Genomic DNA, 23448 nt, shown 5'->3' with positions numbered 1-23448 from the left:
TAATTATAAAATAGAACAGAGATATGATTTGTCCGGCAGTCTTATTCACTACCCCTAGGACCACAGGTAAGTTGACTATATTATTAATCAAGTAGGATTCAATAAAGAATAAAACGCAATACATTTATAAAAATCAAATTTATTATTAAAACCAAAAGCACACATTCTGTGTAACATAAAGAGCAGTTCGAAAGTAAACGAGTATTTTGTCAAAAACATCGAAAAGGAATGAAATAGAAAACAAAAATTATAAATAAATATTATTTACAATTCTATGGCAATACATAAGGTACGAAACATCTTTGGACTTGCCCTTAACGTTATAAAAATGGGTTAAAAATGTGTTTAAAAAACTGTAACATTGAAAAGTGTGAGATAATAATAAGAAAAATTATAACCGAACGAAAATCAGATCTATTATAAATATAGAGACTAGTCTTCATGACACTTGAATAATAAAATTATAAGAGAAAGCTTAGCGCTGCATTTCGACGATATTGCACTTTTTATACCATATAAGTTTGCAAACATATTTTGTATTGAATAGGGCAGACGTGACTTGAACATTTGCATTGCATGATATAAAATGATGCAGGGATTCACACTATCAAGCAATTTTTAAGTTGGTTTACTTGAAGTTACACGTAAATATAAACAGTATTTGTTTTACATTGTCCATCGCTTAATAATGTTTAGTAGGAATTTATATTAACTAACCCTTCCCTATATCTAACCTTTCAAACCCCCAGCTAGGTACATTTAGCGGTAGTTTATCTTATCAATAGCATTTAAGCTCATATAAAAATGTCAGTTTGAACAGATAAACTACCGCTAAATGTGTCTCAGAAATCGGGCATAAAACCATGATCATACTTTAATGTAACTTACAAACTTCCAGAACATTTTAGAATTGTTATATTTTAAAAGAAAGGCTCATTTTGTCGGTCCCAAATCTTATAAAGGTCTATCTTCAAACTAAGGTACATATTGCGTATTGCGCTAATCCCCGTTACATGTTAAATAAATAAAATACCAAAATATTTTTTCTCTGCGCTAAGCTTAAATTGGGCAAAGTACAAAAGTTAAACTACAAAATAAAAGAGTATTTTCTATCAGCAAGTCTGCATAAGGCTCACCTAACCTACATTAAATATAAGCGTACTGACCTGAAGTTATTAAGACAAACTATAAATGTACAATATATAAGATAAGTTGTTGTTAAAATGGTTAAAGATCACTAATTTTTAGTATTTTTCTTTTTGTTTACTATTTTTGGGAAATAAATTATGAGTCTCGCTTTCTTCCGCAATAGACTAAAGACCATTTTATTGGTTATAGATAAATGTCGGATAACTTATCCGATAGGTAGTGACAGCAAACGTATGAAATGAAATTCCACCTGATAAATAATTAATGAAGACATTTCAAAGGTGGCAAAGTTACTATCATATCAAAATCTTTAAGAAAATGTATCAAGTACTTTCTTAATACATTGCACATTCATATTTCGTCTTAATTAAGCGTGTTTTATCAAAAATCTATTATAAAAACTGAGGTATGTATCGATACTATTAAAATTAAAAGCGTTTTGGATAGTCTATTGGTCTTAGAGTTAACTATTGTCTATGGGTGCAAGGTAAACGTAATTCGACAAAAATGCTTATTTCAGTTAATACTAATTTGACTGGACAACTTAAAAATGTATGAAAAAGTGTTTTTTTACAATTTGCTTATATACATTAAAAGAAATGCTTTTAACGGCAATCGTGAAGATACAAAGAACTAACTTGAAAAGTTTTTTTAGAAAGTACTTTTGTTCCAAGAGTTACAATACACACAGCTAGTTTCACGACTTACAGATACCGTGTCTAATAGCGTAACCCACAGATAAAGTAAGAAAAAAATATTTGCCAAAATTCTACCTGATAAGTTAACCTATACTTATCTGAAAGTCGTAAAACGGGCCGTTAAACTTTTGAATTTGAGAAATATAACAGCATTATCAAAAACATCAAAAACAAGTAGATTCCTACTTAACTATCAAAGGCACGATTTTAAAACTGTTTTCTGTAAAAAATATCTCCAAAAATCTTAAAAATTAACAGTAAAATTAAGTCAAAAACTAAAACTTATCTTAATTTGAGGTTACTTAAAAATTAAAAACTTATAAACTAAATTGGCACTAAGTGTCTTAAGTATTCTTTATTTCGAATTTGACAAGGACTAAGAATAAAAGGTGCTTGAAACATTTAAAATAAATAAAAGAAAATATCAGTATTAAAAGAAAAGTATTTTTTCATACTTCTGGAGTAGACAGCAATTTAAAATCTTATTTAACTAACACTTAAAATTAAAACAAGACACTGGAATTTCGAAATTTAAGTGTGGATTGTTGTGTCTAGTAAATGAATAAAACCTGTTATTTTTGGCAGTGAGTAAAAGTTACTTGAAATAAAAGTAGTATTTCGATTGTATTTTAAACAATTACTGTTCCTCTCTGTCACTCTTGCACAAAAGCAGAGCTGAGATAGGCTCTCTCATTACAGGAGTATTAAACTTATTTTTACCTAGAATAGAATACATACAGAGTATGTACTTTAAAATCACTTGTAAAACTGGCAGGATTATCCTAAACTATACTTAATTGGTCCCTAAATAATTATCACTGAAAATGACTTTTCATGCATTAAAACTATTTACAAACTAGCCTTGTCATAACACATAAAAACAGTAAAATTCCAGTTTGAGACTTTTTTTATTAAAAACAATGAATTAAACTTTAGCAGAAAATATTTTGTCCCCCTTTGCCCCACTTTGTCAGTGATAGGAGCAAAAGAGACAAAAAAACAGAATACTCAAATGAAAATCAATTTTAAGATACTTAATGTTAGTTTTTCTCTAACATAATTCTTGTGTTATCACTGTAACTTTGTTCTGTTTGAGCGATAGACATACTTAACTTTTAGAAACACTTAAAAATTGACTGTCGTTTGAACATCTCGCCGAAAAACTACCGCTAAAGTTTTAATTACGTATTTAAAAAACAATAATCCGAAATTTCCACATTATTATAAAGTTCTTCCATAAAACAGTCTCCAAATTTGTATATTTTGCATATAGCAACTATTTCAAACAGTTCAGGTAGGAGGTAGAAAAACACATTTTAGTGTTTTAATTTTTCACAACTTAAAACTATGAATTGCTGAGTAGCAAAGTCTTTAATAGAAACCACACAAATTTAACATCACTATCTGCTCACGATTGTCTTTTATCTCTTACAAAAATCTCTTCGAAAACATATATTAATAAGTAGTTTTTCATCACTGTTTGAAGTCCATAATTCCAATTTCCTTAACTGAAAAATCACTGTTAAGACAGTAAAAAACAAAGACAAATGTTTTCTCAGACAACTACAGCTGCAGGCACAATCATCTCTGGCTCATATCATATAACATTAGATTTACCCGAAGACCACAACTTTCAAAGCCAACATGCCACAAGACAGTTTCGGTGGTTGTCTAAATTAGGCCTTTTACAAGCCAATAGTTATTTGCCTTCAATTTTGCAGTTATCTCCAAAGCTCTTCAGAAGTCTTCATTTATAACTTATCATCACATTTCATAAAAGTTTTTCACAAAACACTAGTCCAAAATGCGTCACTACATCACTCAATCAAGGTACACGTAGAAATTCTCAGTGCCACAGTACTTAGTGGCGAATGCTTTCCCCGCGGTAGTGGGGGCACTGAAGGCGAGGTCCTGTACCCTGAGCGCGGCGCCGTACAGGAACGAGGCGCGCGCACAGTCCAGTAAACGGCCCGCGATGCCGCGCCGACGGTGGTTGATGTGGCACCAGATACGAGATACACCGCACCTAGAAAATTATCATAGTTAATCTAGTTTGTTTGAGAGAGTAGTGCTATATTTGCTTACACAATACAAAGGCATAATTTGTAGTAAATGGTAGTCTATATTGAGCTTTATTATAACATAACTTTAAAGTAAAGCTTGACCCAATAATGAAATTGAGGCAGTCAATGAGTGAGTGTATAAAATCAGTGACTATAAAGTCATATACAGTAATTTAACTGTTTTGCAAAAGATGCTTTATGGTTAATGATAATTAACTTCATAATTATTGGTACTCACTTGACTGGATAATCTTCGACACTGCAACAGTCAGGGTCGCCAGGGATCAGTTTGAAGGCTCGTAATTTGGGTTCCACTATCAAACATCCAACTATTTGCTTCTTGTCCACATACAAATAAGCCTGGAATATAAAACAATATTGATAATTTTCTAACTCACCGAAGTTTCTTAGAAACAAATTCTCTCGCACTAAGAATGTCCTGTATCGCGGTGACTAGCTGGACCCGTCAACTTTTGGGCAACTTGAAAAATTTGGCCACAAATAGAAAATAAATTAACCCATTAATGTCCGACTGCTCTGGAAGGGTCTCCTCCCGTGATGGTGGACGGTTAAGCCTTGAGTTCACCATGTTGGCTAAGGTTTTTGGTGACCACAAAAAACTAGGTTTAAATAAAATACATTATTGTTCCACTACTAGGCACAGGTGTCTTCGAGTTATGAACGGTTTACTTTACGCTTGGAGTTTAAATATGTACATTATAGTTTATGATACTCACGGTATAAGTATGTATCAGTTCCTTAGGCAGGTTGTTCCCGTATCCGAGGTGTGGGTGTACGATCCTATCGAGCAGCTGTTCCACCTTCTTCCAGCCAGTCTCGCCGCCTCGCACACGGATACACCGCGCTGTACCCGATCTGTCCACTATGCACTCGTCTTTCCAACCCTATAACAGTAATATTTTACTTAATACCATTCAAACCAGACTTTATTTTTGTCAATTTTAATACTTTAGAAGTTACAATATTGCTTTCTAGTTATCTTTCTATAGCCCGTATAAACTCAGAGTCATTTTTAGCATTAATTTTAGCAACTCGATAATATTTTTTTGCTGAATTTAATAATTTAGCCTTTTATTTAATTTGGGTCGTTACCGACCAATTAAAAGTTTAGCGGTATTAACGAAGTACTAACATTAAACCGTAGCACGTCTGTCGCGTTGTGATGAACCAAGTGATCGTGTTCGTCTTGCGGATCTCCGATCTGGAAAATAAACATAATTGTTACGAAAACCATACAATTATCACACAGTTGGACACTTTTCTGTAACAAAAAATAAATTATGGCAACACATTTCGTAAGTCCGTATTAGCCGGCTAAGTTTAAGTGTAGCACGAATTCTTTAATCCATGCAACATTACCTTAGTTAAGTATTAACATTTTTTTGTCGCGGGGACTTCAACAAACATACAAACAACGGATACCAAGTACAACCAGACCCGACAGCGTGGGAATCGAACCCACGACGCGACGGTAGCGGCGTGGCGGCTTAAACCACTGTGCCACGGAGGCAGTCAAAGCTTTGTACTAACTTAATATTATATTAGTTTAACTAGCATACCTGATAAATAGTCCCGCACTCCGCGCACTGTGTGGCTCCGAACTTCTTCTGACCGGCGTCAATGACGTACTGATCGTCACCAGTCTTCAATATCTTCTTGTTTTTCTCTGATGTACCTACAATTTAACAACAACGGTATAAGTTATAGTCGTTATTATCTACCTATTATATAGTACATAAACTTAAGACTTTAAGATATAATAAGCTGAAAATACTCGGTCTACGGGTCTTAAACGCGATTGAAATAAAAGTATCAATTTTAAAGTATTAATATTGTAGTTTGATTCTATTACTTAAAGCTAATTACGAGTAGATATGAATTATTTACGGCGAGTGCTCGTCGTATAACAAATTATTTATTGAAGCTAAATTTATAAATAAATTAATGGATATTGTAGTAAACTAGAAGTAATATCAAAAATTATAACCCATATCTTCCTTTGTATAACATGATTTTAACTTTCTGTAGTTTTTGTATAAAAGAGTAACAAACATCAATACCTACATTTTACAAACTGAAGTGAGTATAATAATAGTAGAACGATAGTTTAATACAAATATTATTTAATGCTTAAGGGTATCGTGTTATAACCAAGGTAACTGGGTTGTGGAGGTCAGATAGGCAGTAGCTTCATGTACAACACTGATATTCAGCTGCATCCAGTGAGACTGGAAGCCGACTCCGACATAGTTTGGAACAAAGGCTAAGCTAATATATATTATTTAATGCTTACCTTTAGTGCCTGGTGTAGCGATGCCGGGGTTCGGTTTGTCGAAAATAGGGAACAACTTCGGTTTGTCAGCCTTCTCTGCAGCTTGCCCGGTAGTTACATCTATGAAATAATAATCACAAATTAGTTGCAAATAGAGTTTAGAGGTGTATCAATAATAGTCCATTATTTTTTTATAACAAAAACATAAATTGATGATGATTGAACTCAAATTAAACAAGTCTACTTTTCTATACTAATAATATAAAGCTGAAGAGTTTGATTGTTTGAACACGCTAATCTCAGGAATATTTGAATTAAAAAAATCTGAATATGGTCAATAGTCCATTTATTGAGGAAGGTTTTTTAATTATTCCGCATTTCCGAAACGGTTATAGATTCATAACACGACTATTTCAAATACTTATTACGAGGTTAATGAAATGAAGTTTGTTTTTCAATATTCTTAAACCCAGAACCTGGGTTCACCAAAGTACCTTTAGTATTAGGTTATATACATGACATTTTATGTATGTACGCTCGGAGATAACTGTTTGGCTGTTACTCAATTTCATTTATAAATATAGATCTAGTAATAATAATAACATTATATTAATTATACCAATATTACAAAGCTGAAGAGTTTGTTTGTTTGAACGCGCTAATCTTAGGAACACTAGTGCGAATTGATTTTTTTTTTTGTGTTGAATATACCATTTATCGAGGAAGGCTTTAGGCTATATAACATCATGCTACGACCATTAGGAGCGGGGTAGCAACGAAAAATGTTACAAAAACGGGGAAATCTCATATGTGACGCAAGCGAAGTTGCACGGGTCAGCTATATTAACATAAACAGCCTCTTATATTAAACTCTTGCATGAAAGGTATATTAAATTATCCAATAAATTTAATTAAAATTTAACATTTAACTTACATACGCAGTTTTAAATACAATAAAGTAATAAATCTTATTATTTATGTTAGTATTGTGAAATGTTTCATTATACCATTGTTTGAAACAAGGTGAAAAATACTACACACTGATAATAAGTACTTATTCTATAGGGATTTTGACAAAAAATATATATTATCTGCCTTGTTCAAAACATATCAATTTACTAGCTTTTACCGCCACCTGAATTTTCCCATGGAAATGCGTCATTTTCCCAGGGTAAAAAGTAGCCTATGTCCTTTCTCGGGTATCAAAATATCTCCATACCAAATTTCATGCAGGTTCAGTAATTTAGGCGTGATGGAGTAACAGACAGACAGAGTTACTTTCGCATTAATTATATTAGTATGGATTATTTACTTACTAGCAAAAAGCTTAATAAAGAACTAATAGGTAGGCTTATTACGCATTAAAGGAATTCAAAATCACATTGATAGTTCATAAGGTAGCGCAGATTTATCAATACTGTTGTCACATTACATTTTAGTTATACTCATTTGGAGAGTCGGAAAAACATAGTCGAGATTAAAATATCTTCAAAAATAAGTAATGCAACGTCGACGGCGACAGTTAGTGACAAAACATCCTAAATTTGTCAGTAAAATATTAACATAAGATTGTTATCATGTCAGACATTTATTTTTAGGTCGCGAAGTAAGATATAAAAAATACAAATGAATGTTGTGAACTTTGAAAATGACACTACTTATTAAATGAGGTAGAAGTTTTATAACATGACTAGCGGACGCCCGTGACTTCGTCAGCATTGAGTTTAGGTTTCCCGTTTTCATAAAAAAGAAATATTGATACTTCACTCTTATTAGTCATAGCGTGACGACAAGCTTAAGAAATAAAAATGGTGGTATGTAGCGGGAAACATAATAAGCAACTGTTTTTTTGTTTTTTTTTTTGTTTTTAAAAAAAAAAAGACAACTCCCGCACTAAGAATTGCTCTTGTGTCGCGGGGACTTTTACAAACATACAAACAACGGACACAAAGCACAACCAGACCCGAAACAATTATTTGTGGATCGCACAAATAATTGTCCCGTGTGGGAATCGAACCCACGACCTCCCGTTGCAGTGGTATCGGCGTGGCGACCTAAACCACTGCGCCACGGAGGCAGTCAAAAAAAAAAGAAAACATATCTTTCTAGTCAAGCCAAATATCACTATACGGTCACCCATCTAAAGAATGACCGCCATGGGTTGCTTACTTAACACACTGATTGTTCACCGATTGGTGACCGTAACTGGCTTTGAGCGCTTCTCACTATCTAAACGTCTTAGAGGGAAATTCTATTGTTAATATTATAGTAATTGATGTAATTCAGTTATACTGACTGTTAACAGCAGGTATGGCGGTCTCAGTAGATGCGAGTACAGCTTCAGCGTTGATGTTGTTCGTCTCCGCCATCTTGAGGATCTGCTCGTCTAGCATACGTAACTCGCGTTCTATCTCGTCCAAGTCTGGTAGTTCTTCCTGGGCTACAAGGGAAAAAAAACATATTTTTATTATAGTTCAAGTATTGTTAGTAGCAATTTCTCAAGGTCTCTCTTTCTATTAGAGAAAAGACTATGTTTGCTCATCAAGGTGACAAGTGAAGGGTTGGGGTAAAATAATAAATGGGAACCATGCATATTGTCTCCAAAGCTACAATGGGTAAAAAACTTATCAGTGGTAAAAGATAAATTATGTACCTGTTACATACTCTACAATAATAGCACTGTAGAACAGACAAACGTAATGTTACATAATTTTCTATTTACGGACTAAAGACAATTTACTCAATTAAAATCATATATTTTTCCATAAAGGTAGGCAAGGCCATTTTAATGAACCCTACAACAAAAAGGTCTTCGAATTTGAATAAAGTAACGAAATCAAATAAAACATAAAGAAGTACTCACAAGGCACAGCATTTTCCTCCACCAGTATATATCCACCTTCCACCGGCAAGAACTGCCCACTCTTCGGCACATCTCCATGATTGTCCACATGTCCTTCCGCCTCCGTCATCACGACGTCGTCAGTGGTCTGCGGGAGGATGGCCACTCCTTGAGGGAGAGGGGATGAAGATACGCTGAGCGGGAGAGGAGCCATGCCTGAGGGCAGGAGGGCTGGTTTTTGACCTAGGGAGGAATTGAAAAGATTATTGATGTTGTGAAGTTGTTTCTTATAAGGAGTGTGGTCTTGATATAGTTTGATGATTCGTAAAAATAATTAAATAATTCGCTATATAAGAATTTTCTTGGCACAGCTTTAGTGTCTGTAACAAATCCTCTTAGTTTTGACGTTGTGGAGGAACGAGGTGATCATGTTCCTCCTACACAAAGGGAGGATCCTCCGACCAGGCGAGGTGATCGTGCCTGGTGGGCCTAGGCTGCCCGACTGTTTTAGTCGGGGACTTGTATATATAGTCAGTTGCCGTGCAAACTTCGATAGCGCGATTCAGGACTTGTGACGTCAGTCACACTGCGCGTGGTGGTTGGTTGCGCGCTGGTCCCAGTAGATGTCGCTGTATGTAGCGAGCCGCTACATCACTCCCCCTCAGACCGTAGGTCGATCTTCTCTTCATGTCAGTCAGTCTCTCCAGTGCCTGCCATTGATGAGTTCCAGTGAGTCGGAACTCGAATTCCGCTAGTCCCAGTGAGTCGGAACTGTATGCCGCTAGTCCCAGTGAGTCGGAACTGTATGCCGCAAGTCCCAGTGAGTCGGAACTGTATGCCGCTAACTCCAGTGAGTCGGAGAGGTGCGGTGTGCGGTGTGCGGTGTGCGGTGTGCGGTGAAGTGTCCCCAGTGAGTCGGGGCGAGGTGCTTGTTGTCTGCGGTGAGTCGAGACGAAGCGTTGCGGTGCCCTGGGTGCGTCAGAGTAGCGTGACGATGATGCCCAGGTTGGATGCCGCTGAGGCCGTAGGGTATGCCAGTCATGTGCGTGAGCGACATGTTCGTGGAATGCCCTGGTGTGGCCGAAGATGCTGGCTGGAGTTGTACGACTGCTGCTGTAGGAGTGAGGAGTGATGAGGGTGCGAAGGTTTGCTGCTGCTGGTCTGATCTTCGTGAAGGCTGCTTCCAATCACGTCGGGGTCACCACTGTGGAGGAACGAGGTGATCATGTTCCTCCTACACAAAGGGAGGATCCTCCGACCAGGCGAGGTGATCGTGCCTGGTGGGCCTAGGCTGCCCGACTGTTTTAGTCGGGGACTTGTATATATAGTCAGTTGCCGTGCAAACTTCGATAGCGCGATTCAGGACTTGTGACGTCAGTCACACTGCGCGTGGTGGTTGGTTGCGCGCTGGTCCCAGTAGATGTCGCTGTATGTAGCGAGCCGCTACAACGTTCTATGAACGCAAATTCAAAAGTTCCAGGCGCATATTGGACCGGATCCGGTGATCGTGATCCGGATGGATCACATTAAAACATCATGTCATTGTCTTAATGTTTCTCAAATAATATGTATATTGCCATCAGAAACTCATTTTTATCCATTATGCCTCACGTAGATTTACGTTCCGGCATTTATAAGTCGTAAAATACGAATTCAGCCGCATAACACAAAAGTGAGGAGCAGTAATAGCCGAGTGGTTTAAGTTGGCACCTCCCACGCAAGTGGTCCCAGGTTCAAATCCGAGGCAACACTCCAATGACTTTTCGAAGTTATGTGTGTATTAGAAATAATAATCACTTGCTCCAACGGTGAAGGAAAATATCGTATACATTTATTGTAGGCATGCAAAGTCCCCAACCCGCACTTGGCCAGTGTGGTGGACTCAAGGCCTAACCCCTACCTCGTTTGGGAGGAAATCCTTGTCCTGAAGTGGGACAGTAAAGGGATATTAAAAAAAACATAAAAGTAAGCCTAATAAAAGTGCCATACCTCCTAATTCTATAATCACAGCTTCAGAATCTTGCGGCAGAGAGGCCACATTGACCGGCACAGCGGTTACTGGCTGGAATATCTGGTTAGTCTCTTCAATAACCGTGCTATTAAAACATGGTAGCTCCTGAGCCGGTCTGTTGAAGGACAGCTCTGATTCAGGCACGTCTTCCTCTGTCCATTGACTAAGGAGAGCTTCGATTGTTTGTTTTTCTTTGTCAAATGGGTCTGCTTTATCTGAAAGCCAAAAAAGACCTTTATATTGTATTCGCTGCTGAGCAAAGGTCTCTTTCAAGGGTGATAGAGTTGTTAAGGTTTAAGCCTAGAGTAGCACTAATGACTATTTGCGCTAACCGGTTGGTAACTGATCATAAATGGATAGCCTCTTAGTGGTGTTTGAGCTGATCGACTCCGCAACATTAACGCGTTTAGACGGCGTGTAGGTAGTAGGTTTCAGATTTATCCAAGCATATAAAAGTAGTAAAGGCTTGTTAAAGTCCGTCAGGCGACTTGAAAAACTGTGACACAAAATTGAACACTAATAGGCATATGAAAAATAAATAATTACTTACCATTTCCAAGCTCTTGAGATGAATTCTGACTCAGCATCGACGTGTCATTCATACTGGCTGATTTATTAGAAACAACCGTACTATTCAGCATAGAACCGTTCAGAGACACATTATTGTACCTAGTCACCTTATTCTTATGGATTTTAGGCTTTCGGATCCTATGTTTTACTCCCGAGTTAATCTGGCCCGGTTTCCTCTTACGCCTGTGAGAGTGAGAGTGTCTCATACGCCTATGTGTAGCGCTGGCTTCGATAGCACTAGATATCTTAGCTGTTACACTAGTATTCAATTCAGGGTTACTTTTCCCATAGAAAGACTTAGCTGATAAAATTTCCTTCAGTCTATCACTATTGAACAAAGATAGACGTGCTTTAGGCGCATTTTCTATGCGTGGGTACTTTGAATGTGGTCCACTGTCAGTTATACTATCGTTGCGAAGTCGTTTGTGACTCTTCTCGCTATCACAAGCTGACTCTGGACTCTCTCCAATCTCAATAACAGAACGACGGCTATGCAATTTCGGTGGGGAAGCCACTTCAGTAGTATTGTGAGGAGTTTTCTGCATCTGAGTGGGAGATAACATCGTACTCATATCCATCTTTGTCAAACAAACGACAGCCGTTTTCATTGGCGTGATGTTTTTCTTCTGTTCGAGCAAAACTCCTTTGAAACTCTGCAGTTTTGGCGTCATTTTCTTTCGGCTAGACCTCCTCGGTTTAGTTGGTGTGTTTTCTTTCGAGTCTGTGCCAGAATCAGTGTCGAAATTCAGGTCTTTTAGAGAGCTGCTGCAGCTTTCTGTGTCTGCAATGAGACTGGCCAAGCTTTTGCGGGCCCTGCTTGAAGTAGACGATGTGGTATGGACACTTGCACAGGAGTGAGTTGAAGATGGAGTCCCAGGGTGGTTGTTTAAGTGCGGAGTAGCTGGGGTTGAGATAGAACCCGTACATTTTGCATCCGGACAGTATCGTGTTTGGTACTTCTTTAGTGTAAATGGAGATTTAATGAAGCTCTTCAAATCATAGTTTTCTTTCAACAGTTTACGTGTCTGACTTCTTGTTTCATCTGTAGATAAAATAATGTAAGTTTTAGTGCATAAATATGGATATAATCATAATTAATTTTGTGAATGTCTTAATTTAAATACAATGTATTTTGTTAATATATTATAATTACTACTTTATTACTATGTTTATGTACTTTTGCATAGTTAAACTTTTTTTTTCAAGTAACAAGTAGGTAAGTTAATACAGTTGATTTGAATAAATTGTTTGTGTTTTGGATAAAAAGATGCAACTGTAATATATAACTGATAAGCTCAGCTTAATAATGATAAATAAGTTTAATGTTATAGTTCAACAAAAGTTATTACTTATTTATAGTCTTCACACTTGAATATTCTTCTGAATCAAATAGTTAAATTGAGAACTAGTTCATTTTTGTGTATGGCAGAATAAATAAAGCATTTAGTGAGTGTAAGGTCTAAATCATAATTTTAAAATCCTAGTTACACTAAGCTTACTCTACTTGCATCATCAGATAACTAAGGGCTCACTAAACACAAGATAACTAGGTACCTATGCATTTAATTATACATCTATGTGCAAAAGAGTCTTCTTTTAGTCTAGTTTTTCTTAGTAAGATTCAGAAAATGTGAAAATCACCAAGCAACTGCAATAAAGCCTTTTTTGGGTCAAACTTTTCTGAGTAAGACCCAGAAAATGTTAATCAGAATATTTTACAGTAGTGTAGTGAGTCCTAAAATACTACTGGGTCTTTACTAGTTCGGAATCTCACTGAAAATAATTTGTATTGAAGATAACATGCTTCATATTGTAGACAAAATTACATAATTATATTTTTAGAGAGAGAGAGACCAAAAAACTCAAGTTGCTATGATCCCTATAATTTTCTTTGAACATGCAATGTCTCATACTATTTCATCAACAATGATTTTATCAAGCAGACTAAAGTATATTGACCTCAATTCTAAATGATTACATGACCTAAGGATGTTTAGGGGCCATTTTTAAGATACATGTAGAACAAAGTCATTTGTAATAGTTATAAGTTAATTAATATTTTGTTTATGTAAAATGCAATTGAGTTAATGATTGTAGAATTGTTCAAAGACAAAGTATGTGCATTTTGTTAAGAATGGGACTGAAATTGTTTACTTCCATTCACATACACATAAAAAGCTAGATACATATATTATGAATTAATTAATTATTAATTAATTTACAATTAATTTGGCTAGTTACTATCATTCTTGCTCTATAAACAAGTTTATGAGTTGAAAGTATATATTATGGTCTGCAATAAGTTAACTTAACTACAGTATATTATTTTATAATAATCAGTATTAGTAATCCATTCATGAAAAGTGAACAGGGTTATCAATAATAAAGTTTGTCTTATAAACAGTCTGGTAGACTAAAAAGGTTTAATACACCATGTATAACTTCGCAAGGTTAGGTTTTATATAAGGATATAAAAACTTAACAAAAAGGACCTTGGGACAACTTGTTGCCAATGGAAAGTTACCATCACATGTCATGAAGACCTCCAATAACATACTGGTTGTTGTACACACTGTTATTTATATACTTTATATGTTTTAAAAAGTTCAAAGAGTTTGTATACAAATACTTACGCCATAGGCTGCGTTCTGGCGTCTTCGGAACATTCTGGTCATTCTCATCTCCAGAACTGGAATCCAGGGTGCTGATGATGCCCAGGTCACAGTCCTCGCTGTCACTCTCGCTATCCACCACCGGCAATCTTCGGTGCGTCGTCAAAGACTCCCGGGAAGCCATCTCCTCACTTTGAAATAACCCCTTCTTTCTCTCCGACATTTTCGGCGTGTGAGTATGAGGAATCCGAGAGGAACGCCTAGGAGTTGTCGCGGCCATCTCTCTGACCTAATTACTGACCTTAATTAACAATAAAACACGATATCGGACACTGCACATCAACGGAACAACGATGTAGCCTCGCTACATAATCAATTTTTTATCTAGTTTCCTACAGTTATAACTCATATTATACTGGATTCAACTATTGTAGACGTTATATTAATTTTTAGTACTCGTAATTTAGTAAAAGTCCAGTAAAATTTATCAAAAAACGTGTATAGAAAAACTTATCAAACGTTAGATACTTTCGCCAGCAACCATTGTTGTTTGGCGCGTAAACACCTGTCAGGGTCCAGTGTTGCCGCTTTTTAACTATTTAATTTGTTAAAATTAATGCAACTTCTTTTCAATAAGTACCAACTTCAATATATTTACAGTAATCTTGTGAGTGTTTTAATAGTTTGTGTTATTCAATAATGTAAAATAATGAGATTAGATTCATTCGGAAAGTATTAAATGAATAAAAATACATTTTAAATATAATTATGACGTATGAAATAGGTTTTAAGTTTTGACGCATAGGTAGGTTTAGAAATCCCTTGTTAAATTAAAATTCATAAAATGTAGCAACATTAAGAAGTTCGCGCCACATTTGACATTTTCTAGGCATCGTCGGTTACAGAATTAATGAAAATGTTTTTTATTTAGTACTTAGCATAATTTTACTAAAACAAGCATAAGTTGTATGTAAAAAAGTCACAGTAGAACGAGTTTTTCTTTTATTATTTAATAGCACTTTAGCACAATTTGGGAAAAGGCTTTTATTGTATTCCAGTGATGTAACCTCTGGTAAGTGCGTACCTACCTATTTCTTTGTGAAACCTGAATCATTACGCTAAAACTAATTACTTAGTTAAAAGTGTAATTAGTTTTCAAGAATGGATTTTATTCTGACAAATATAAATTATGTAACTTCTTACAAAAAAAGCCTTATAAGTAGATACGGGTACCTAAATACCTTATTTATTTATTAATTGTTATTCTTTACTTTTTCGACAACGTACTAGCTAGGCAATGGAAATCAGCAATGCAGTTTGCGTGGGTGACTTCAATTGGCAGCTCGCCTTCTAATGAAGACATTTTTCATCATATTTACATAATATTAAAGTAGCTTAGGTAGGTATTCTACGAGATTTTTTGTGCAATTTATCACATACTTACGGAGCTAACATTGAAGTGAGAATAGAACATTAATGAGTTTTTCAGATGCCTTTTTTGTTGCTTCATTATTTTTAAATCCTATTAATTTTAGAGGTTGCGCAGTTTTGTGACTACTTGTGACATCTAGTTGCGTGACAAGGACTTTCTTGACGTAGGAACATGGTCTGAGGCAGACATAATTAATTTAGAAACGAATATCTTTGTGTGTGATGTTTTCATGGGGCTGGTCGAAACGCTCACCAATAATTATACAATGCGAATAGTTCAGGATCAATTTTCAAATCAAATCAATTTTTTGATCCAGTTTTCTTAAATCTATAATATCAGATTTTGTGGCAGGAAGGTCTTGATTATTTAAATGCCTTCGATTTCACTCGTGTGTTAATCTCAGTTTCTTTCAGGCCTGAGCTATATAGCCGTAAATTCAAGCTGCCTGTTAGTAAATTATTATTAATACAGTATTTAAAGATAAGTGTGATAAAGTCTCCATCATAATTGGACAATAAATCATTTTAGTCAGCTGTCAACTGCTACGTTTAATTAGTTTATTCATTACTACAGAATGCGTTACAAAACCATTAAGTAATTTATTTTAAATGGAAATTTTATTAGCAAAGGTTCTAACTGCAAGTATTACGTCGATTAATGTCTATTACGAGTGCAGTATAACGCCCTGTTACACACTTTTTGCCATAAAACACACATCCCGTCACAGGACCACGCATTTGGCGGGAAATGCCTGTAATAGCAATATGGCGGGCAAATACCCAGCAATGTGCCGTGGAACGCGTCTTACTATTCTGCAATAGTTTATTACAGCAAAAAATGTAAGCTATCTAAGGTAATACGAAATAGGTTACTTACACCAAAAAACTTGAATCAATTTCCATTGCTTTGTTGGTTTACTATTCAAGGAAAGTTGCGTGTAGAAAGTAGTCAATGTATAGCTAAATGATTGGTGTTTTTTTTCTATGTTCAGCTATCGTGGTAGATTTTCTGAGGCGTATCAAGCTAGGAAGGGCGGCCGACCGGTTAGGTCATGCATCACCGAAATGTATATTAGTTTTTATTTAATGCAACACACGTATTAACGATCCGATAAGGAAATAAAGGGCACAAGAAATTGCAGGAAAATGGTCTAGTGGAAAAAAAAATGTTACTTGAACCTTATGCAGGAATAAGTTGCAGTAGATAGGTGAAGATGAAGAAGATAAAATCAAGGTCTGACATTGTATTTGATTTTGCTTGAAGCAGGAAGGATATTTTTGGTAGTTACCTACACAAATGAGTAGACGTACATTTGCTTTCGATTATAAATTAACAACACAAGTAGGTCTACCCGAATTCGATTCCTGCATTCTCAGATACTGAGTACCTATTTAGGTGAAGTACAACATGAGCACATTTTAGTACTGTTTTTTTTTTCCATTATATTACAATGTACTTAAAGCCGAAACTGTAGTGCAATGTCAACTAAAACATTCTAGATTCTATTTCAATTTTTCTAATTCCATCCTTAGATTCCTTCGAAAAAGTCTCATGCTAGACTCCAATCGTTTTATATTCAGTTCAGGTTTGTTTGTTAGAATCGCGTAAAGTTATTCTTAGGAACCAAAACGAATCTGTGATTTCCGCTTAATCGGATTGTGGCACGGAAACTATATTTAGATGCAAATTGCAGGTCTAATTGACTTGCTCTGATTTGTAACTTAATCCTTCAAGAACAACTTGATGGATAGCTATAAAACTAGTGTTTAACAAAGGAAATATCTTCAAATTCCACTGTATTTTCATTGTTCGGAATCCTGTCCATCCATCCAGTAATAATAAAACCGATGTGCAGGTGGAACTCAACAAAAAACTTGTCATGTCATTAAGGCAATAACAATTTAGCTCTGTCCTGCTCACACGCGCGTGTTTTCGTATGCTCTATCTCTGTCGCACGTTGATTGCATCAGGTACAATTGTTTACGTTTAGCCACTTGTTTGAATAAGATGTTTTTCTAGACAATACGTCTATGATGTAGAATGTTATTGGGAGATATAGATATGTATTATGTACATCGCTGGTTTTTAAACATCAGCAATAAATTGCTGCAGTGTTATCCATCTTTGCATAAAACCTAGATAGTTTTGGTCGTATTTCTATAATGGTTTTCTAACTACTGCTAGTTTTTCTTTGCCGTGTTTGAGATTATTTCGTAGTAAAAAGGCAGGTATTTTTATTTAGAATGTAAATAGCTAGGATTACGTGTGCAGCTCGATAAGGCACGCACATGGGGAGCTACGGTCGAGTAACCGTTGTTGTACTGTAGTTCAACTCTCTTATACGTGTTTTAATTATACTAACCCTGATAGACTCGGAAAGTAAAGCAGGAATAAAGCAAAATCAGTTAGCAAGAATCATTGTGGAAATCGAATAGTAATCGTAGAAATTGAAGATCGTAGTAAATGGCGTTCCTTAGTCTCTATCAACCCTCATGTAAGACATTTTGTTACAATTTTGTAAATGGTCAAACAGAAGACGCCTCAATATTTTATTAAGGTATGTATATTTCAAAATAGGGATCCACTATAATATAGCTTAGACTATCTGAACTTGCTTACATGTCTATTGGAAAAGGTTTGAAATTAAAAACATAAAAATACGACTAGCTTTACCCGCTTTGATATAAGTATACCAAGGAGGATGATAGAAAATATCAATTTAACCGGCGCGAAATGGAATTTTCGAGAATATCTTAAGTGTGGTTAAGTTTACACGTGGTCACGATTTGTACCCTTCATTCTAAGCGGATATTCCAGTATTTAATTAATACTCCAATAACTATATTATTAAGTATGAATAATTACAAATATAATGAAATACCTAGGACGGTTGATTGATGACTTTTTACAGAACAAAAGGCGACAAAAGACTTGGACAATTGGCCTGAGTTTTATTGCTTAGACGATTATGGGAAGAATTCTTATATTCTATTGACTAAGTTACCGGCTTTAAGTTAAGGTAATAGGTTTCAAATTCATGTTACTTCTTGCCTATGAGTACCTACATCTATCTTAAGTAGGTACCAAGACTTTCGGCTCAAGTTTCACCTACATTTTACGTGTTTTACTTATGTCTACAAAGAAATAAAGTTAACCTAAATTACGAATTTCCGTTTTCTTTATTAAAACATATAAATTATTCTTCGATAAAGCAATTTACCTGATGGAAAACTCCGTTTTAAGTTTAACATTAAGTTAGTAAGACTAGATTAATATTAAAGTCGATCGTATTAATAGCATAGATATGATGTAATTATGCATTTCCTGTGACAGCAGTAATGTGTCTGCGCAGCTAGAAGTCGGTCATTCGGTCTGCATCTACGATAATTTCAATAAATACCAGACAAATCTGCACGAAAACAAAATTCCTGCTTGCATTCATTCTTTCACTTTTATTCAAATTCTTGAGCTAGTTAAGACAAGATAGAAGCAGTGGATCGTGAAATCTTTTTAAGTAAACAGGTGACTCTATTTAGACTATTTACGCATCTAGGTATAATTTTACTGCACACTGCTTAATAGGTCAGGTATTCAGAAGGTATCCAGATCTAATAAATTAATAATAGTTTAGAATAAAAAGAGAGGAAAACAGTATCGTCATCTCAAAAAACGAGGAGTTAAATTACTTTTATTTATTTAACGCGTTACAAGAATAAAAACAACCTGTGAATTTGTATACTGTTGTCTCATTTTTTTTCGAAAGCAAATTGAATGAACTTGTCTATTTTCTTTCGGAGAAAAGAAGAGCTGGAGAAACCTTGTCTATGTGTTTTGTAGGGACCTTTAACAACCAAATAAAGTATTATGCGCACCCAAGCCCTTAGCCATAAGAGCTAGAATAGGTAGGGAATATTATTAGGTTACACGTGCAAGTAAAATAATATCAATTATTATAATTTCTCGATTGTCCTGTCTGCAATCAAAATCAATAAACAACGAAGTTGACAGTATGCAAATTTATTTACTTATATTCAATAGACACTTTTTTATAACATAGATGAATAATTAATGTAATTAATTAGGTACCTATGTTATTTTCATTTCCATGTTGGTAGCACTAGATGCTAAGATAAAGTTTTGCGTAAAAAGTTTGAATTTAATGTTCAACTTGACTTTTATAAGTCCGTGTAGAAACCTAGCAATGTATGATTATTATTTATTTAATTTTAGGATTACTAAGTATGATTTATGTGCATTATCTGATGTTTGAATATTTTAAGCTGAGGCACTTACCTAAGTGTCAACATCGCAATTCGCTGACACGTTGAAAGATCTTTTTTCAAGGGACTTCCAATCTTATTTAGATTTTTTTACTAAGCATTTTTTTAGACCCATCCTTATTAAAAGCACTGAATAAATGTCGAATGTATTAAGCTGTGTAGTTAGAACTTCTATAAAAATATTGATAATTCTTCTGAAGTAAGTATTCGCAACAAAAGTCGCAATTTACAATAATTACTTAGCATTAATAAAGCAATGTTTCATAACATAGGTATTCAAGAATCTGGGCGTTGCTCGTTACATAAGCTTATAAATAGGTCGTTGGGAATGTTTACAATCGTCACATGTGGCGGTAATCTGACCGCTCCAGTGGGCGTCCATGTTGGATTTATAATGAGCCCGCCAATCGGCGGCGAGGGCGGCGCGCGCAGCTTCCTTGCATATCAACTGTGATTTATTAGAACAGGTAATAGATTTTCATATCTATTAATTAAACGTTTTGCTTTACATTTTGTAGTTTATCTTGCTCCTTTTTTGGTTTGTTGAATAAAAAATAGCAAAAGCTGGACTGCAGACATTGTTTTAGCTCAGGATTCGAACCTGAGGCATTGGCATCTGCGCAGCAATTAGACTCACTAGGTACCGTAGGGCTCCTGCTTCCGAAATAATTGTTTAGTTTCTACCTCAACTTTAATTTCACTTTTCCAAGTCGGAGAACGGTTCTCATAGCAATGGCTGCGGGGCGGACTCCAAAGAGACGCTCTGTTTGATGCAACGAAGCTATCACCTATTAATGGTAAGTCTACGCCATAAGTTGCTTAATCCACTGCCCTTTCCCGTCTGGAGAGCGTGAACAGCCATGAGCACCCAAAAACTATCCTAATATTTAATCTATCTGCGCGTTAAAACTAGGCAAACGCTTATTAAAGAAACTATAAGATTGATAAAAATATATGAATATTTTTTGTTTTATATTTTTTTTATTTAAGCACCACAGATTTCTGTTCTAAAATTTAAAACAAAACACTGTCATAAATTGTCTTTTTTTTTTCTCAGAAGAAACGGAACGTATAAAATGGCTATAAAAAATTACACAAGCAGGTCAATGTTAGTCACATCTGAAAAATGTGTGACATTACAGCTTATATACAAATACAATATACCATTATGTATATTTTTCTCATAGTTACTCGCGGAAGACGAAATGAAACTGAAGGACGTTAAAAAAAATTGTTCGGAAATATAAAGTTTGAAATATTATGTTCGTAATTAATAACTGACAACTCATGGTACTGGTTTATGAATAAATGTTTGATGGTAAAGTTATGTGGTGTTGAGATCACCTCTGATTCACAACATGTTTTAACGACATACCTACTTACTTAGTAAATGCTATTGTATAAGTATTTGTGTAAAACGTGTAGTTACGTATAAAATTCATTAAGGTATCCCTGCTGAGCACGGGTCTTCTGAAGTCTTCTTACCTTAAACCCTAATTCCACCAGGCTTCCTGGCTTAGTTCCTTTTGGGGTCATTGCTATCCTTGAAAAACTGTATAACATAAGAGACCTAACATTTTTAGTAATTTGGTTTTCGTGTCTGTCTCGCATATCAGAAGAAGATTGAGGGCAATCGGGCTGATTATTGTGTACTTCCCTAGAGGTAACGGTTAATAAAACCTAAGCTAGATTACACATACTTTATATACATACGTACTTCAAAATGTATGCCTTTTTCCTCATAAGGATACGCAGAGACCAAAAAAAATTTTATCATATAAGTCCGGTTATATAACTAACGATTAACCAAATCGCAGTTAAAACAGGCCAACGGTGCAATATTATCAAAAAGTACCTCTAAGTATTTTGTATGCAAGAAATTGCTAGTCTATGCATCAACTATTACTCACATTTATTTATTCATAGGCTGAATATGAAAACTTGTGTGCCACCTTCGCAACGTCTTCCATATTTAAATGAAACAAAAATACTTGGAACAAAAAAAGTCATGACTTTGAACCAGGGTTGCTAGGGTCACCTGAATAATGCACAAAAAATGGCTAATTACTACGGTGTTGCTATATGCAATAATATTATGCTAAGTTATTTATTTATGTAGAATGGGGCATGGTATCCGGTTTAAAGAAATTTCTTGTTGAATCGGAGCGATAATGCAAATAGGGGCTTGGTATTAGTTTTCATTGACGTATTCACATTTATGGCGTGGCTGTTGTTAAAAGTTCCATAACTTCCGATAGATTAAGGTCCCGGGTTCGATATCCAACGATTGGAAGAGTTTTCGGAGACTATTTTGAAAGTGTTTAATTACGGATAGGTCCCCAATGTTGAGATAATTGGCTAATCAACCTTCTAATGAACTGTCAATTTAAAAAGCAATGTTAATATATGAGTACATTTCCCGGTACAGAGTATTTCAGCTTATATTTCTACTCAGTGGGAAGTCTGAGTCAACTTATAATAATGTCATTATTTGATTTTATACTGGCAACATTAGACTATGTAACCTTCAATAATAATTTTAAAATTAACCTTCATGAGTACCGTAAAACGGGGTGAATAGAATTCGCGGGGTGAATAGAAAAAAAATCAGGAAAGTTTTCAAGCCCAATGTTTGAGTACTCCTCGTTTAAGAATTTTGTTCAAATTTGAAATGATTACACGTCGATATTACTTCTCTGCGGTGTCATAATTGTTTAAATGTTTAAATTGATATTTATACCCAAAAAATTGCTTCAAAGTCAACCGTCCTCGAATGCCTTAATGGTCCATACATTTTTTTCAAAACTTTGGATTTAAAGTGGAATTTCTTTTCTAATGAGTTGTTTGGAGTGTTTATCTCTTTAGGTGTATATTTATCTATAAAGATACAATATTGTTAACTGAAAAAACGTTTTAAAACACAATTTTTCCATTCACCCCTTGGGTCGTTTCGATTCACCCCTATCGCTGGGTGAATAGAAATTGACCATTTTTTTAATGAAATATCGTAAAACTATGCATATTTTTGGACAAATATGGTTTTAACTCTTTCTTCATGGCGCCGGACATGATATAAAACAACCTGACAATAAAAATAACAAGTTATTCGCTACAAATTTTTAGGACAAAGTTGAAAATTGTTTCTATTCACCCCGTTTTACGGTAACTCAAGTAATTTTGTGAGCGATCTACAATTTGCCTTTTGTTTTAAAAACGAGAGAAAAAATCATTTTCATTAATTATCAAGATAAGATTTATAACAAAATTGTTTTCTGTAACTACCAACGTCTAACAATATTTCCAAAACGAAAGAAAAACAACTTGTTTTTGTAAAAACTATGGAAAAGCAAAGAGTCCATGGAACTCGACACTCGAAGCTGTATGCGAATAAGAGCAATATTAACACCATGATAGTCTTCAAATGGTTGGTGCCTAAAATTCACGCCGAAGATTTAGGTCCGCTTCAATCAATAAACATGTTCAAAGACTCATTTAATA

At 35.1% G+C, this 23448-nt stretch overlaps 1 protein-coding gene across 1 annotated transcript; it reads right to left on the bottom strand.

Moving 5' to 3' along the window:
- Positions 1 to 123: 123 nt before the first annotated feature.
- Positions 124 to 14797, bottom strand: eco (Establishment of cohesion). The gene is made up of 11 exons (XM_076129281.1): positions 14260 to 14797; positions 11607 to 12668; positions 11035 to 11271; positions 9067 to 9288; positions 8500 to 8643; positions 6225 to 6323; positions 5491 to 5606; positions 5064 to 5132; positions 4648 to 4815; positions 4149 to 4270; positions 124 to 3873 (listed from the first exon to the last, which is right to left on the bottom strand). Exons 1-11 carry the CDS (start codon positions 14516 to 14518, stop codon positions 3669 to 3671), a joined length of 2703 nt encoding a protein of 900 aa, XP_075985396.1. The 5' UTR covers positions 14519 to 14797; the 3' UTR covers positions 124 to 3668.
- Positions 14798 to 23448: the final 8651 nt, after the last annotated feature.

This window comes from Anticarsia gemmatalis, chromosome 22 (genome assembly GCF_050436995.1).
Source record: "Anticarsia gemmatalis isolate Benzon Research Colony breed Stoneville strain chromosome 22, ilAntGemm2 primary, whole genome shotgun sequence".
Taxonomy (NCBI): domain Eukaryota; kingdom Metazoa; phylum Arthropoda; class Insecta; order Lepidoptera; family Erebidae; genus Anticarsia; species Anticarsia gemmatalis.
This window is presented reverse-complemented; position numbering and strand designations above follow the sequence as displayed.

What these genes read in the sequence shown, in the direction of transcription:
- eco (XM_076129281.1), bottom strand. Translation starts at nt 14,518, where the DNA reads ATGGCCGCGACAACTCCTAGGCGTTCCTCTCGGATTCCTCATACTCAC. An exon ending in TGTGATTATAGAATTAGGAG is followed by an intron (nt 9,289 to 11,034) that starts GTATGGCACTTT and finishes ATTCCTCCCTAG; the next exon opens with GTCAAAAACCAGCCCTCCTG. An exon ending in CAGACGTGCTACGGTTTAAT is followed by an intron (nt 4,816 to 5,063) that starts GTTAGTACTTCG and finishes TTACTGTTATAG; the next exon opens with GGTTGGAAAGACGAGTGCAT.